Below are 11,732 nucleotides of genomic sequence, written 5' to 3' on the forward strand. Positions count from 1 at the left end.
TATGAGTTCTGGAGTAGTTTAAAGTCCCCGCAGACATCCATTTTTCTCCAGTGTAATTAACTACACCTTTATAACTGTCAGTTTATTAGGTTAAGTAATCTTTGGTCATTTCCTTGGGGGGCTGCACCTAACAACCTGAGCAGAATGTCTACCTGAGAGAACATTTCTAAGAAGGTATTATAACTGTGAGATGGTGTGTGAAGGAAAGCAACAGAGTCTTGTGTCGAAAAGTCATCAGTGCATTTTATTTACGTGCGGACACTTTTTTGTTTAAACATTTCAAATGTGCTCATGTAGAATAATCCTGCAAATACATTCTTCACAAGTCAGCAAATACGAGCCACGTGCAACCCCCCCCCCCCATTTACACGCACAGGTTCATATTAAATTGCTGCCTCATGTCTTACTAGAGAGCGCAAACAGGGTTCAGCCCAGAGTCAACATGTGAGACAAATGGAAACGTGTAATATGCAGCGTGAGGGCAGAAGTACGTGAGTCACGGCTAACTGCCTTTCTTCATGATAAATGCATTCACGGGACGTAGAAAAGGCCTGACGGAGACAAAGACGGAGAGACAAAGAGAGAGGCCGCTTTCACGATGCTCAGGACCATAAATCTATACCTGCTCTTTGTTAGAGCTTAATTAATTGTTCCAAATGATAAGAATTTTTTTTTTTAAAACGTACAATTTGTAAACATCGATATGAATAACAGTGATGTTAGATCAGATATGTTAAGCAAATAAAAAGCATTTCAAAGAAACATGATCATAATGTTCCCACACATACATACACACAGTAAGCAAGTCTCAAAGTGCATAGGCAGCAGATATGATGAGGGCCAGCAGCGGTGGCAGCAGCACGGCGGAGGTCTCTTCAGGACGAGTGGACGGGTTGCGATCCGAACCTGAGCAGAAAACACAAAAGAAAATACACAAAAGCAGTTCAGATCAGTAGGCCGTCGCAATCTGACGTGAGCTCGTGCACATGAATTCCACGGCTCCTCTACCTGTCAGCCGGACAGTTTTAAGGGCCGTTGCTGTCTTCCTCGAGGCAGTGTTTTGCGCCTCGCACTTGATAGTGATGGATTTAAGCGGGTGCTCCACTGTGAGCTCAATCACGCTGCCCCTCACGGTCTGACCGTCCACAGACGACACGTAGCGGCAAGACGGCCGACATTCTGACGTGCACTCAAACTTATACTGTTCGTCGATTGCGATTACATCCGGGCCCTTGATCAGAATCTCTGACGGACCCGCTGAAAGAAAGATAGTGAGGATAGATCAGCACTGAGAAAAATGCAAATATAACAGATTACGTTATACGGTCTGCTGTCTTTAAGTATAATGTCAATATAATGATGTTACAATACTTGTGCGAATAATGGAAATCCATGTTTTTTGAGGGAATCTCCATGTATTTGCAAATTAAGCTACATCTTAATTTTGTGAAGTAGCTCTCAAGTGATCTAATGCTCATTCAGTTAGACATTTTGAAGGCTAAGTGACACCGTTGAACAACAGCTAGTCTTGTTTCTGAATGTACCCATTTGTATCGGCACATTGGGATATTGTTCATTTCTGTTCCCTGGTGACTGAAAGTAATAGATTCTTATCTGGCTGATCTGGTGCATAGGCCTAGGTGTTAGAGTATCAGCGAACTTACAGCTAGCCATCTAATCGGTTTGACATTTTGGGATAAAGGCTTATTTGTTATGTCCCAGCGAGACAGATGAGAAGTTTGATGATATTAAATAAATATGAAGCTTGAGCTAGCAGCTGTTCACATAGCATAGACTGGATTTGACTCTATCCAAAGAAAACCAGCACTTATCAAGCTTATCAGCTGACAATTTAAATCTCACTTGTCTAATACCTCTAATCTAAGTTAAGACATAACCCACTTGTTGTTTTGTACAAATTAAAATAAGGTGAAACACGTGAATTAAAAAGCTTTCAAGGTATCTTTAAACAGACGCAGGCTAGCTGTTTCTAAGCTATGCTAACTTTCTCCTGGCTGTAGCTTCATATCGATGCAGACGCAGAGGTAGGAGACTTGTATTATTCCTGAAATTCATTTTACTGGGAAAATTCCATGCCACTATTAAGCCCCTTCATCCAACAACTACATCCGTAAAAGCTCTTGACTTACTTGCCACGGCTATGTTTCGAGTAGCAGCGACAAACAGCCCAGACACGCTATTGGTGGCTTTGCAGACGAGTGTTTTGTAGTCGTCCTCCTCCCGGGGATTGATAGAAATAACATTCCCCTGACCGCCAATCCATGCGCCTTTGTCGATCCGCCAGGTGTAGTTACAAGATGGCCGACAGTAGGCGTGGCAGCTGTAGGTGTGGCTCACTGTCGGATTCATCAGATTTGGGCCTGAGATGGAAACGTTGGCAGGTCCGGCTAAGGTGAGAAATATATGAGTCCTTAGAATGGAAAGACATTTAAAAAGCACATATATTATGAATATAAGCCAATCATTCTATAAGCCTGTTACAGGATTAAAGCTCTCTCTTACCTAACACTTTCAGTTTTTTTGTTGTTGTGGCGGTCTGCAGGGTTTTGTCGTCTGTGACTGTGCACGCCACTGTAAAGGCTTCTGTCCAGCTGTTGATGGTGAAGGCTAACACATTGCCCTGGCCCTGGGCGCTCTGCCCATCCAAAGACATTGAAAAGGTACACGAAGTGCAGTCGGCTGCGCACTCAATGCTACTGGGCACACCCACAGTCACATAGTCCGGACCAATGATTGCAATGTCAAATTGTAGTCCTCCTGAAAATGTCAATAATCACCAATAGAATGGATGTTTACAGCCATACAGATATCACTTTTAACATAGGTTTTATTATTTTCTCTTACCTGTTTCGGAAGTCTCCCCATCTGTCGACAGTACTGGCTGAAGGCCTACACAGTCAAAGAAAACACATTTTATTGCTAAAACCAAAAAGCAGGAATGTTTGTTATTTGCCTTCAAAATATTATTTAAAAAAACTGCTTAAGTAAAGCCATACAACCTTTCAAAGACGACAAAAAGACTCGTACTCTTGGTCCAGCACAACCCTTATCCTAGCATACTCTGGCTAATGTTAGCTAACATGAACAAAAATGCTGTTGAACTGACATAAATGACTTTCTAACTCTTCTGTGTTTGTGCTGCCATAAAGGTTGTGTTTAAGTTATGTTTTAGCATTTATCATTATCCTGTTATTGTCACTTGAGGCAAGTGGCTGCTGTTTAGCAAATGCTACACAGGCTTGAAATACACATTAGCCTAGCAGCGATGTAACAATGTAAAACTACTGCATTGCGTGTTAAATGCCAGACTCTGAACATTACTTAAGTGAAAGTAAAACTGCAGTATTATCAACACAATTTAGTTTTAACACCAGATGTATTAATTCAGAAGGTGAATGGTATGTACATATGTAGCCCTGAATGTGTACCCTGAATCCATGAGTAAGCATTTTACACTTGTAGCTGGTGGGGGTGGAGCGAATTGCAACTACTTTCTATGGTGTTGTGTAGTTCCATCTAGAACAATGCTTAACATTTTTAAGGCTTATATGTTTGTAGGTAAAATCTTCATATGCAAAGTAACTTAAAGAAAAAAAAACTAGCTGAGTAGCTTTCAATGCTGTGGAGTAAAGAGAGAAATATCTCGGCCTAATTCTGAATTGTAAAAGTACAGTACTATAGCTCACGGTCTGTGACGTATAGGTTCATATATATATATACACAAATTGAGGAGTTTTACTAAATAAAACTAATAATACTAAATAAAACAAAGTAAGAAAAGTTTTCCCAACAGCCATTAATCAGTCAGCATCGCAGCACCCACACACTGGACTGCCAATGGACCACAGCTAAAATCGACTCTGTTACTGGTATTTTTGTCAAATCGACGTGTTTGTTACCTGCCAGAAACAGCAGCAACAAAAGTCTGCCACAGTTTGAGCGTCCTCCGTGTTGTTTGGGTTTGCGGATACCGTCCATTGTCCCGTGAGACTCTGAAAGTGTGCGGCCACCAGGAAACGGGCAACTTGGCACTGCGCGGTCAGTCAGTCAACATCAGCAGGCAAACACCTCTTATCGGAGCGAGTTGGGGAGAAGCGTATCTGCCCTCTTAGTCACTCAGACGGTGACATCCATCACTGTGCGTCGATGACAGATCAAAGTCAGTGGACTGTGGCCTACATCAGCTGGGAAACGTTTTTATCTTCGGCAACTCGTGACCAGTCGAGATCTCTTCACTGGTGAATGTTTGTTCCGTTTTATTGATGGGAGCACAGTGAGCGTGGAGAAAACCCAGAGCGGCGGCGCTCCCTTCTTTGGGCTTCTGGCCTAGGGAGGAGCGTTTTAGAGGTTGCAGATGGATTGTTGGACAGTGTAATGGTTTGGAAACTGGCCATGCTGGATATAAGTGACAGGTGTGGTCACTGCAAAAGGGAATATGTCCCAAACAAGGATTTCGTGTTGGAAAACACATGTTCATGTCCTCAGCATAACTCAGCCTCAGTGGGAACATTTTAACAAAAAAATGAAATTGTGAATAAGTTGTTTTTGTTTTCCCATTTCAGGGATTCTTTGTGTCATATCAAGAATTAAAAAAAAAAAAAGAAACATCCTTACACTGAAGGAATAGTGTTTGAGGTGGTTCATATAGTGTGTGTAACAGCATTACTCACTTCTGCCTTCCCAGCATTTACCTTTGGTAGTGTACAATAGGTGGCCTCGCCCTCAGTTCCAGAAATACATCCATCATCAGAATATATTATCAAAATGCAAACAGAAGAAGAAGAAGGGGAAAAAAAAGAACTGCCACACAGTGGATATCCCGACTTTAACCGAGCAGTGGCCGCTAGCATGAATATAAACACGGGGAAAAAAACATGGCACACAATCAAATTAAGAAATGAGCGATTTACATTTATTCAAAGAAAAAAAAAACTCACACACACAGCTTACACAAATACAACAAGAAGTCAACAAAGAAATCAATATTTTTGGGTGTGTGTGAGCGTGTGCAATCTGGAGTGGTAAGACGGTCTGCGGAGGTGTGTGTGTGCTCCTAAAGCGACGTCTCCCGGGAGTCCCTGGGCAGCCTGAAGGTCAGTATTTCTGTGAAAGTGTGACCTGCACAAACACCAGACAGAGACGGGATTATACAGCAGCCGAATCATATCTGCCTCCTGCTTTCAGGTCCAAGATCAACCTGTTCATCTGCTCTCTTATGAAGCTGTCTTCTTCCTGATTGGTCTGTTGCGCCTTCTTCTGTTTCAATGGTTCTATGTGATAAAAGCGGCATCAAGGAAGCTCTTCGGTGACCTCTTCTGGCTAAGATCAGGCACTGTGACAACACCGACAGAGTTCACTTCCTGCTACATAATTCTCTAACAGTAGCAGTCATGGAGCAACGTTGGCATCCATCTGAAGACAGGTTTCAGGCTAACTGACTATAACGCCAATATTCAAAGACAACATTCAGCTCTTTAGCTTTAAATGCTCCACTATGTGCACTAGCTAGCTGCTGACTTTGTATGTTTGCTGTGGCGTTCGGGTGTTGTTTCGACGCAACTACCAGAGCTTTATCACTGTTAACAGCAGCTGCGACAAGACACAAGATGGATGAGAGCTGTGAGAGTGAACCACAGTTACAGAGAGTGAACATTTACGCTGCAAACCTCGAAAACCGAAACAATGAGCTGAAAGAGGCTAAAACACTCCAAAGAGCTGAGAGGAACTGCTGAACCTGGTGCTGATTGTCTGGATGTGAAAGCGACACCTTTCACATTAGACATAGTGTCTTGACCTGTTGCTGATACAAAAATACAGACGACAGCAGCTTTAAAAAGATGCTGTCTGAAGGCAGAAAGGTGGCAGGGTCTGCCACATATAAACAAAGTGTAACAGTATGATATTTAAGGTCAGTACTTTTGCTTAATTTGTTTAGGTGTGGAAAAAAAAAATCAGACAATGAAGATCTTGCTCTTCCGATTAAAATGTCTCCCCCAAAGCTACACAGTGCACCTTTAAATCTAATCGCCCCCCCCTTCTCTCTTACGTTTCCACTGGTCCAGCGGCAGGTCTGTGTTGTCCATGGTCTGATCGTAGGGCAGCGCTTCTGTCTCCTCCTCGGTGTCTCTGAACTCGCCGAAGAAGGGCAGCTCGAGCGCCTCCGATGCACTCACTCTCTGCTCGGGGTCCAGCAGCAGCATCTTCTCCAGGACACACACCGCTGTGACGTAGACACACACACACACACACGTTTAGGTCAGCACGATGCGAGCCGGATAAAACTGAGGAGCGGGGAAGCGTCACGTACCGTTTGAGCTGGCTTTGGTGAACACGGTGTGCAGATCTTTCTTGGGCACCTTTGGTAGACTTCGGATGTAGTTTTTGGCCTGCAGAGAGATGGGAGGGCAGAGGTTGGTGCGCTGAGGGATTTTTCACACGTCGGAGAGAAGTCACGCATGAACAGTTGAACAGCGTTTTTGCCCTGAAGTCTCGGATTTCACACCATCATGAGACACCGAGCCTCTTTACTGACACAAGTCATTCAGTGCAGTAATTAAAGGGTTGCTTTCCTGCAACATGTAACACAACACCAAGGTTCGGCGGCAGCGAAACACTCGGATACCAGTGCCGAAATACATTCAGATGATCTGCTATAGACAGAATTAAACAACAAAATAGGCGTGGCAGGGGTTATTCCACCCAAAACATGTCAACAATCAAACACAGGAAACAGCTTCCCGGTGAATCTGGACCCCCAGGACACAACTTACGTCTTGGCTCTGCAGCTTCACCACAAAGTCGCCGGCCGGGGTTCCTGTAACCTTCATGATTTCTCTGAGCTGGTCCAGGTCTGCCAGTAGCTGTGGTTAAGTATCATCTCACATTGAGTTTTCTGTTCAGTTTATGTTGTGATCAACGCGCACATGGAGCTAAATCATACCAATTTGTCTCTTTCTAAGGATTTCATTTTGTTTGCTTGGCTCTGAAGCGTTTAGCCAGATAGAACAGGTCTAAGAGCAAGTGGTTCTTCCCTGTGATGCCGACACGCGCGGCGAAAAAGCGAGTCGATGGAGGTCAAGGATACGGTCGTTCCCTTTGAACAGCGGCTTTCCCAGCAGCATCTCCGCCATAATGCAGCCCGCCGACCAGATGTCCACTGCAACGGAGAGCAAAGCGTCAGCCCTCTCGTCTGAATCTGAGTCACGGAAGACGTCTCTCAGCGTGAAAAGGGTGAATCGGTTTACCGGTTTGCGTGTAGTGCATCCAGTTGAGGATGACCTCGGGCGCCCGGTACCAGCGCGTCACAACGTAGCCGGTCATCTCCGCGTCCGCCTGCCTCGCCAGGCCAAAATCCAGAATCTGAAGCAGAAACGGAATGAAAATCAAAATCTGCAGATGTTTGGGATGCGCACATTAAAGCAGCTTTGTGTAAAGTAGAAGTACCTTGAGCTCACAGTCCGGGTTAATGGCTAAATTTCCAGGTTTAAGGTCCTGCGGATTGCAGAGATGTGAGAGAAAGAAGATAAAGTTATAGTTAGGACATTATTTTTTCATTTTTTAAGGAAAGAATCAGTTTTATTTTCATTCCTAACGATCTTCAGTTAGCAGAATTTGTAACTATATTCATATAAAGGATTTTTGTTCCCTGAGAAGCACTTTTTACTATGTGGGCACTTTAAACTGGGAGGCTGCTTTTCGAAAAGGCCTTGCAACAATGGGCTAAAACCAGCCATTCAATGTGTGGACGTGACAGACTTTCAACATTCCTTTGTACAACTTTTCACTGCTACTAAAATCTTATCCGCGCAACTGGCCGCCGACTAGGTCGGAAAAGTCAAAGAGAGACGTTTAAACACGCAGAACATCTCAGTTAGGGAATTCGAGCGACAGCGTATCATTTTGTCTTGAGTATTAAAAAAAAAAAAAAAAGCTCCCTGTGTGGGAATGTGGATGAATGGGACCGAGCTTGAAAAAGAGCAAGAGCCCCATCCCCCCCCAAAGCTCACAGTCTGGAAGGTCAAAGTTCACGCACCCTGTGGATGATCCCTGCGGAGTGGATGTACTGAGGAGAGAGGAGACACGGACAACGTCAGCCACTTCAGCTCAACTGAAGACAACATGGTACTGACACTGGTGCAGGTGGTGAGTAACGTGCAGAGACAGACGTGTCGGTGGTCACCTTCAGTCCTTTCAGCATCTGATAGACGAGGAACTGCACTCTGTCCTCCGTTAACCTCTCCAGCTTCATCAGCTTGCCGAGGTCGGTGCCCATGAACGGCATCACCAGGTAGCTGTGGAGGAGAAGAAGAAGAAGAAGGAGAAGAAGAAGAAGAAGAAGAAGAAGAAGAAGAAGAGTCAGGTCACTCCGCTGGACAGCCGATGTCACATTCAGCGTTCAGGAATGGACGGGAACTTACAAATCGCGCAAACGGTCCAGAGAGATTTCAGCAGTGAATACGTCCAGGAGCCCGATGACCTGTCGGAGAAACGATCCCAAAAAGTACAATCTTTTTATAAAGGTGCACTAGGTAGTCGTGCCCCCTTTAAGACCGCCCCCTCAGATTTTAATCCCCTCAAGCCCCTCTTTATTCCCCGGCCTGCGGGGAGCGTTTCTTACGTTCTCGTGCTTCATGTGTTTGAGTAGTCGCAGCTCTCTGTAAGCCCTCTTGGCGAAGAGTTTGGACTGGAAGGGCCGGTGAAGCTTCTTGATGGCCACCTGCGACCCCGACCGGCGATCCCACGCCGAACTGGAATAGACAAACAAACGGGTGACCTCATGCGCCGCAAGCATGATCCAAAAGAAGGCTTGAATTTAGATATCAGGTCCGAAGCTTAAATTCTACCGGGCCGACATTCAGAGGTCTCTGTGGGGAAACCCACAGGTGTAATTAGCGAGCAACTGGAGCGGCGCCTGATTAATGGCGTTAATTACACCTCACTGTGCAGCGAGGAGAGAGTGGCGGTGCGTTGCTCTCGCCACTTAATTCGACTTCTTTGACTTCCTCCAACAATGAGTCCGGGGGGGTTCTCTTTGTTGACCCTCATGCACACAACACAAGGCACTGAAAGGCCCCGCAGAGCCAGCTGTGGAGACGCTGCCGGCCAACATACCACACACCTCTAACAAGAGATACTGCAGGAGTACTTTAGTATACACTCAAGTAGAAGTAAAAGTACTGAGGGAAAAAAGAATAATACTTGTGTAAAAAACTGGGTTATTACTCTTATTAAGAAATGACAATCTTTCCTCTTATGTTTGGGATGTTACAATACAGAACACGCAACAAAGACTAAGTGTTGGTTTCCCACATACAGCTGCTGTAAACAGGAGTTCTTGGACTTCATCAGACAGACAGAAGTGGTTCTGGACGGGAATGCATCCGATCGCCTGTTTCTATGTGTGATAAGACGCAGCAGAAACTCCTGCCCCCAGATCAGCTGATCGACACTCGGCCGTCACTCCCCCCCGAACTCACCACACGGTCCCGTACGCTCCCGTCCCGACCTGCTTCAGGTCCCGGTACCTCTCCGGAACCTCCCACGCGGTTCTGTTAACCTCCTGCCGGTAGTATCCCGTCCTCGACCGCACAGCCATAACCGACAAGAACCTTTTTTTTCTTTCTTTCTTTCTTTCTTTCTTTCTTTCTTTCTTTTTTTTTAGACGACGGGACTGAGGTCGGGATGTGGGTCCGGTTCCGCTCCGACCCGGCTTCTCATGTGAGAAGTTTGTTTTTGTGCGTGTGTGCTGCAGAGAAAACAGAAGTCCGTGCGGAGGAGGAAGGCTCGTTGTCGGCCGCAGATTCCTCCAGATGAAGCAGGAGACCTCTGGAGCTGTGTGTAGGGTCGCCTGCTACACCCCCAACACACACACACACACACACACACACACACACACACACACACACACATTGTTAATCATGTCTTGTGGTCGCCCGGGGCAGTATATGGGTGTGTCTACACTGTGGGGGGGAAAGAGCCACAAAACATCTGCCCACACCGAGGTTAACCCACTAGAACTACAACTGCTATAATATTCCCATGATGCTTTTCTGTAGCAGGCAAACAACCCTGTAACTGTGAGTTAATAGTCATCACAGCAGGTCATAAACTGTTCCTGCCTACAGAAGCGTTATTTAAAACTTTAGAGCGTCTAATAATCTAGATTGATCGTAAAGGAGAAGTTCACCCCAAAATGAAAGTTTTTTACTCAACCTCATGTGGGTTGAAAGTCAGATGTTTTGTAGTCCACAGAACATTTTTTTCCACATTGTTTCACAGCAAAATAGTGTTGCAGCGTTCTCCTGAACAACTGAGGCAGATGGGGACTTGTTTTAAAATGTTAACACAAAACAGCTGAATGAAAAACAAACTGGCTCCATACAGCGTCATGTCATGTCATGTCAATCCCAGAGGTCCCGAACTAATTTGCAAAGAGGTTATTTTCTCTTTTTTTCTTTTTTTAAAGCCAAAATCTTCACTGTAGCTACTATGCCAAGTGCCATCAAGAGTGTAATCAGCATCTTTTGAAATAAATTTGGGATCTTGGGACTTCAGGAGAGTTTGATTACACTGGTATGAAGCCATTTTATTTTTTTTATTTTGTTTTTTTTTCTGCTCCAGCTGTGCAGGGGAACGCTGCAACGCTGTTTGGCTGTGAAACGATGTGAAGAAATGTTCTGTGGACTTTGAAACATCTGACCTTCAACTGGCATGAGGATGAGTAAAAAAAAAAAAACAACTGAACTTTTGTTTTGGGGTGAACTTACCCTTAAAGATCAAGATTGCACTTCATCTGACTTTCCAACGGCATGAGGATGAATGAGTAACAACTGAATGTTCATCTTTTGATTTAACTGTTCCTTTAAGTGTTATCGTGTCATGTGAGCTAATCTGTACACTACACTACACATACTATAGTTTACTACACAATGATACTACCACTCTCATCTTTACTATCATATACTATATTGTGCAGTATACTGTTCTATATAATGCTGTGCTATACCAAACCATATCCAGTGTGTGATACAGGGGGAGTGGACCCATTTCGTTCCATTCACCTGCACTCTTTGGTCCGGCCCATTGACTCTAACTTGCACAAACCTCAGACAGAAGCCAAGTAAGTGGAGCGAGCAGGTTAACAAGAAGAATGCATTTTGGGAATTTTGCTTACAATGAGGGGACCCCCTCTCATCCCCCTCCCACCCACTATTCTGTTATAACAGGCATATAACATGCCATACAATATTCCATGTATCCATACTATACTATAATATACTCAGCAGGCAATTTGAGTGGAGACATTTAGTAGCAGAGGGAGTGCAGGGGCAGATGAGTTGTTTAGTCTGCATGTAATACTATACATTCTATAATATGCTACTCTATTGACAAAGCTATAGTTTATTATATTCTATCCTATTTCATAAGAGAACAACCAAAGTCCAATCTTTTAGGAAGGACTTCCACAAGATTTTGGAGCCTGGCTGCTGCTCCCCTTCAGCCACAATATTATCATTATTAATATACAGGCTGTGGGTCGACGTTCCAATTCATCCCGGTGGTGTGTGGCGAGTTCAGGGCTCGATGGAAGGCCACTTCCTCCTCGCCAAGCTCGGGCGGTCTAACTTCAAGCAGCAGGAAAGAGCCTTTCTCCGAACTGTTGGCATAGAGGTGGAGTGTGTGTCTGGTGTGTGTCAAAATGACTGAGTGCT

The 11,732-nt window shown here is 44.7% G+C and overlaps 2 protein-coding genes across 3 annotated transcripts; both read right to left on the reverse strand.

Moving 5' to 3' along the window:
• Positions 1-223: 223 nt before the first annotated feature.
• On the reverse strand, positions 224-4,280 carry LOC119032336. The gene is made up of 6 exons (XM_037121393.1): positions 3,921-4,280; positions 2,866-2,910; positions 2,524-2,778; positions 2,151-2,408; positions 1,009-1,257; positions 224-906 (listed from the first exon to the last, which is right to left on the reverse strand). The coding sequence occupies exons 1-6, from the start codon at positions 3,997-3,999 to the stop codon at positions 809-811; spliced, it is 984 nt and encodes a 327-aa protein (XP_036977288.1). The 5' UTR covers positions 4,000-4,280; the 3' UTR covers positions 224-808.
• A 631-nt stretch (positions 4,281-4,911) lies between these two features.
• Positions 4,912-10,004, reverse strand: mapk12b (mitogen-activated protein kinase 12b). 2 transcript variants are annotated; one of them, XM_037121391.1, is made up of 12 exons: positions 9,498-10,004; positions 8,639-8,768; positions 8,439-8,497; positions 8,201-8,312; positions 8,054-8,083; positions 7,465-7,512; positions 7,266-7,380; positions 7,106-7,177; positions 6,792-6,871; positions 6,329-6,407; positions 6,068-6,241; positions 4,912-5,139 (listed from the first exon to the last, which is right to left on the reverse strand). In XM_037121391.1, exons 1-12 carry the CDS (start codon positions 9,614-9,616, stop codon positions 5,075-5,077), a joined length of 1,083 nt encoding a protein of 360 aa, XP_036977286.1. In that variant the 5' UTR covers positions 9,617-10,004; the 3' UTR covers positions 4,912-5,074. The 2 variants fall into 2 exon arrangements, with proteins under 2 accessions (XP_036977286.1, XP_036977287.1); XM_037121392.1 differs by lacking the exon at positions 9,498-10,004 and adding an exon at positions 8,865-9,388.
• Between the last annotated feature and the right edge of the window lie 1,728 nt (positions 10,005-11,732).

This window comes from Acanthopagrus latus, chromosome 14, assembly GCF_904848185.1.
Source record: "Acanthopagrus latus isolate v.2019 chromosome 14, fAcaLat1.1, whole genome shotgun sequence".
In the NCBI taxonomy this organism is placed as follows: Eukaryota; Metazoa; Chordata; class Actinopteri; order Spariformes; family Sparidae; genus Acanthopagrus; species Acanthopagrus latus.

What these genes read in the sequence shown, in the direction of transcription:
- LOC119032336 (XM_037121393.1), bottom strand. Translation starts at nt 3,999, where the DNA reads ATGGACGGTATCCGCAAACCCAAACAACACGGAGGACGCTCAAACTGT. An exon ending in GTTGCTGCTGTTTCTGGCAG is followed by an intron (nt 2,911 to 3,920) that starts GTAACAAACACG and finishes TTGACTGTGTAG; the next exon opens with GCCTTCAGCCAGTACTGTCG. An exon ending in TGGGGAGACTTCCGAAACAG is followed by an intron (nt 2,779 to 2,865) that starts GTAAGAGAAAAT and finishes TGACATTTTCAG; the next exon opens with GAGGACTACAATTTGACATT.
- mapk12b (XM_037121391.1), bottom strand. Translation starts at nt 9,616, where the DNA reads ATGGCTGTGCGGTCGAGGACGGGATACTACCGGCAGGAGGTTAACAGA. An exon ending in AGATGCTGAAAGGACTGAAG is followed by an intron (nt 8,084 to 8,200) that starts GTGACCACCGAC and finishes CTCTCTCCTCAG; the next exon opens with TACATCCACTCCGCAGGGAT. An exon ending in ACCCGGACTGTGAGCTCAAG is followed by an intron (nt 7,381 to 7,464) that starts GTACTTCTACTT and finishes TTTCTGCTTCAG; the next exon opens with ATTCTGGATTTTGGCCTGGC.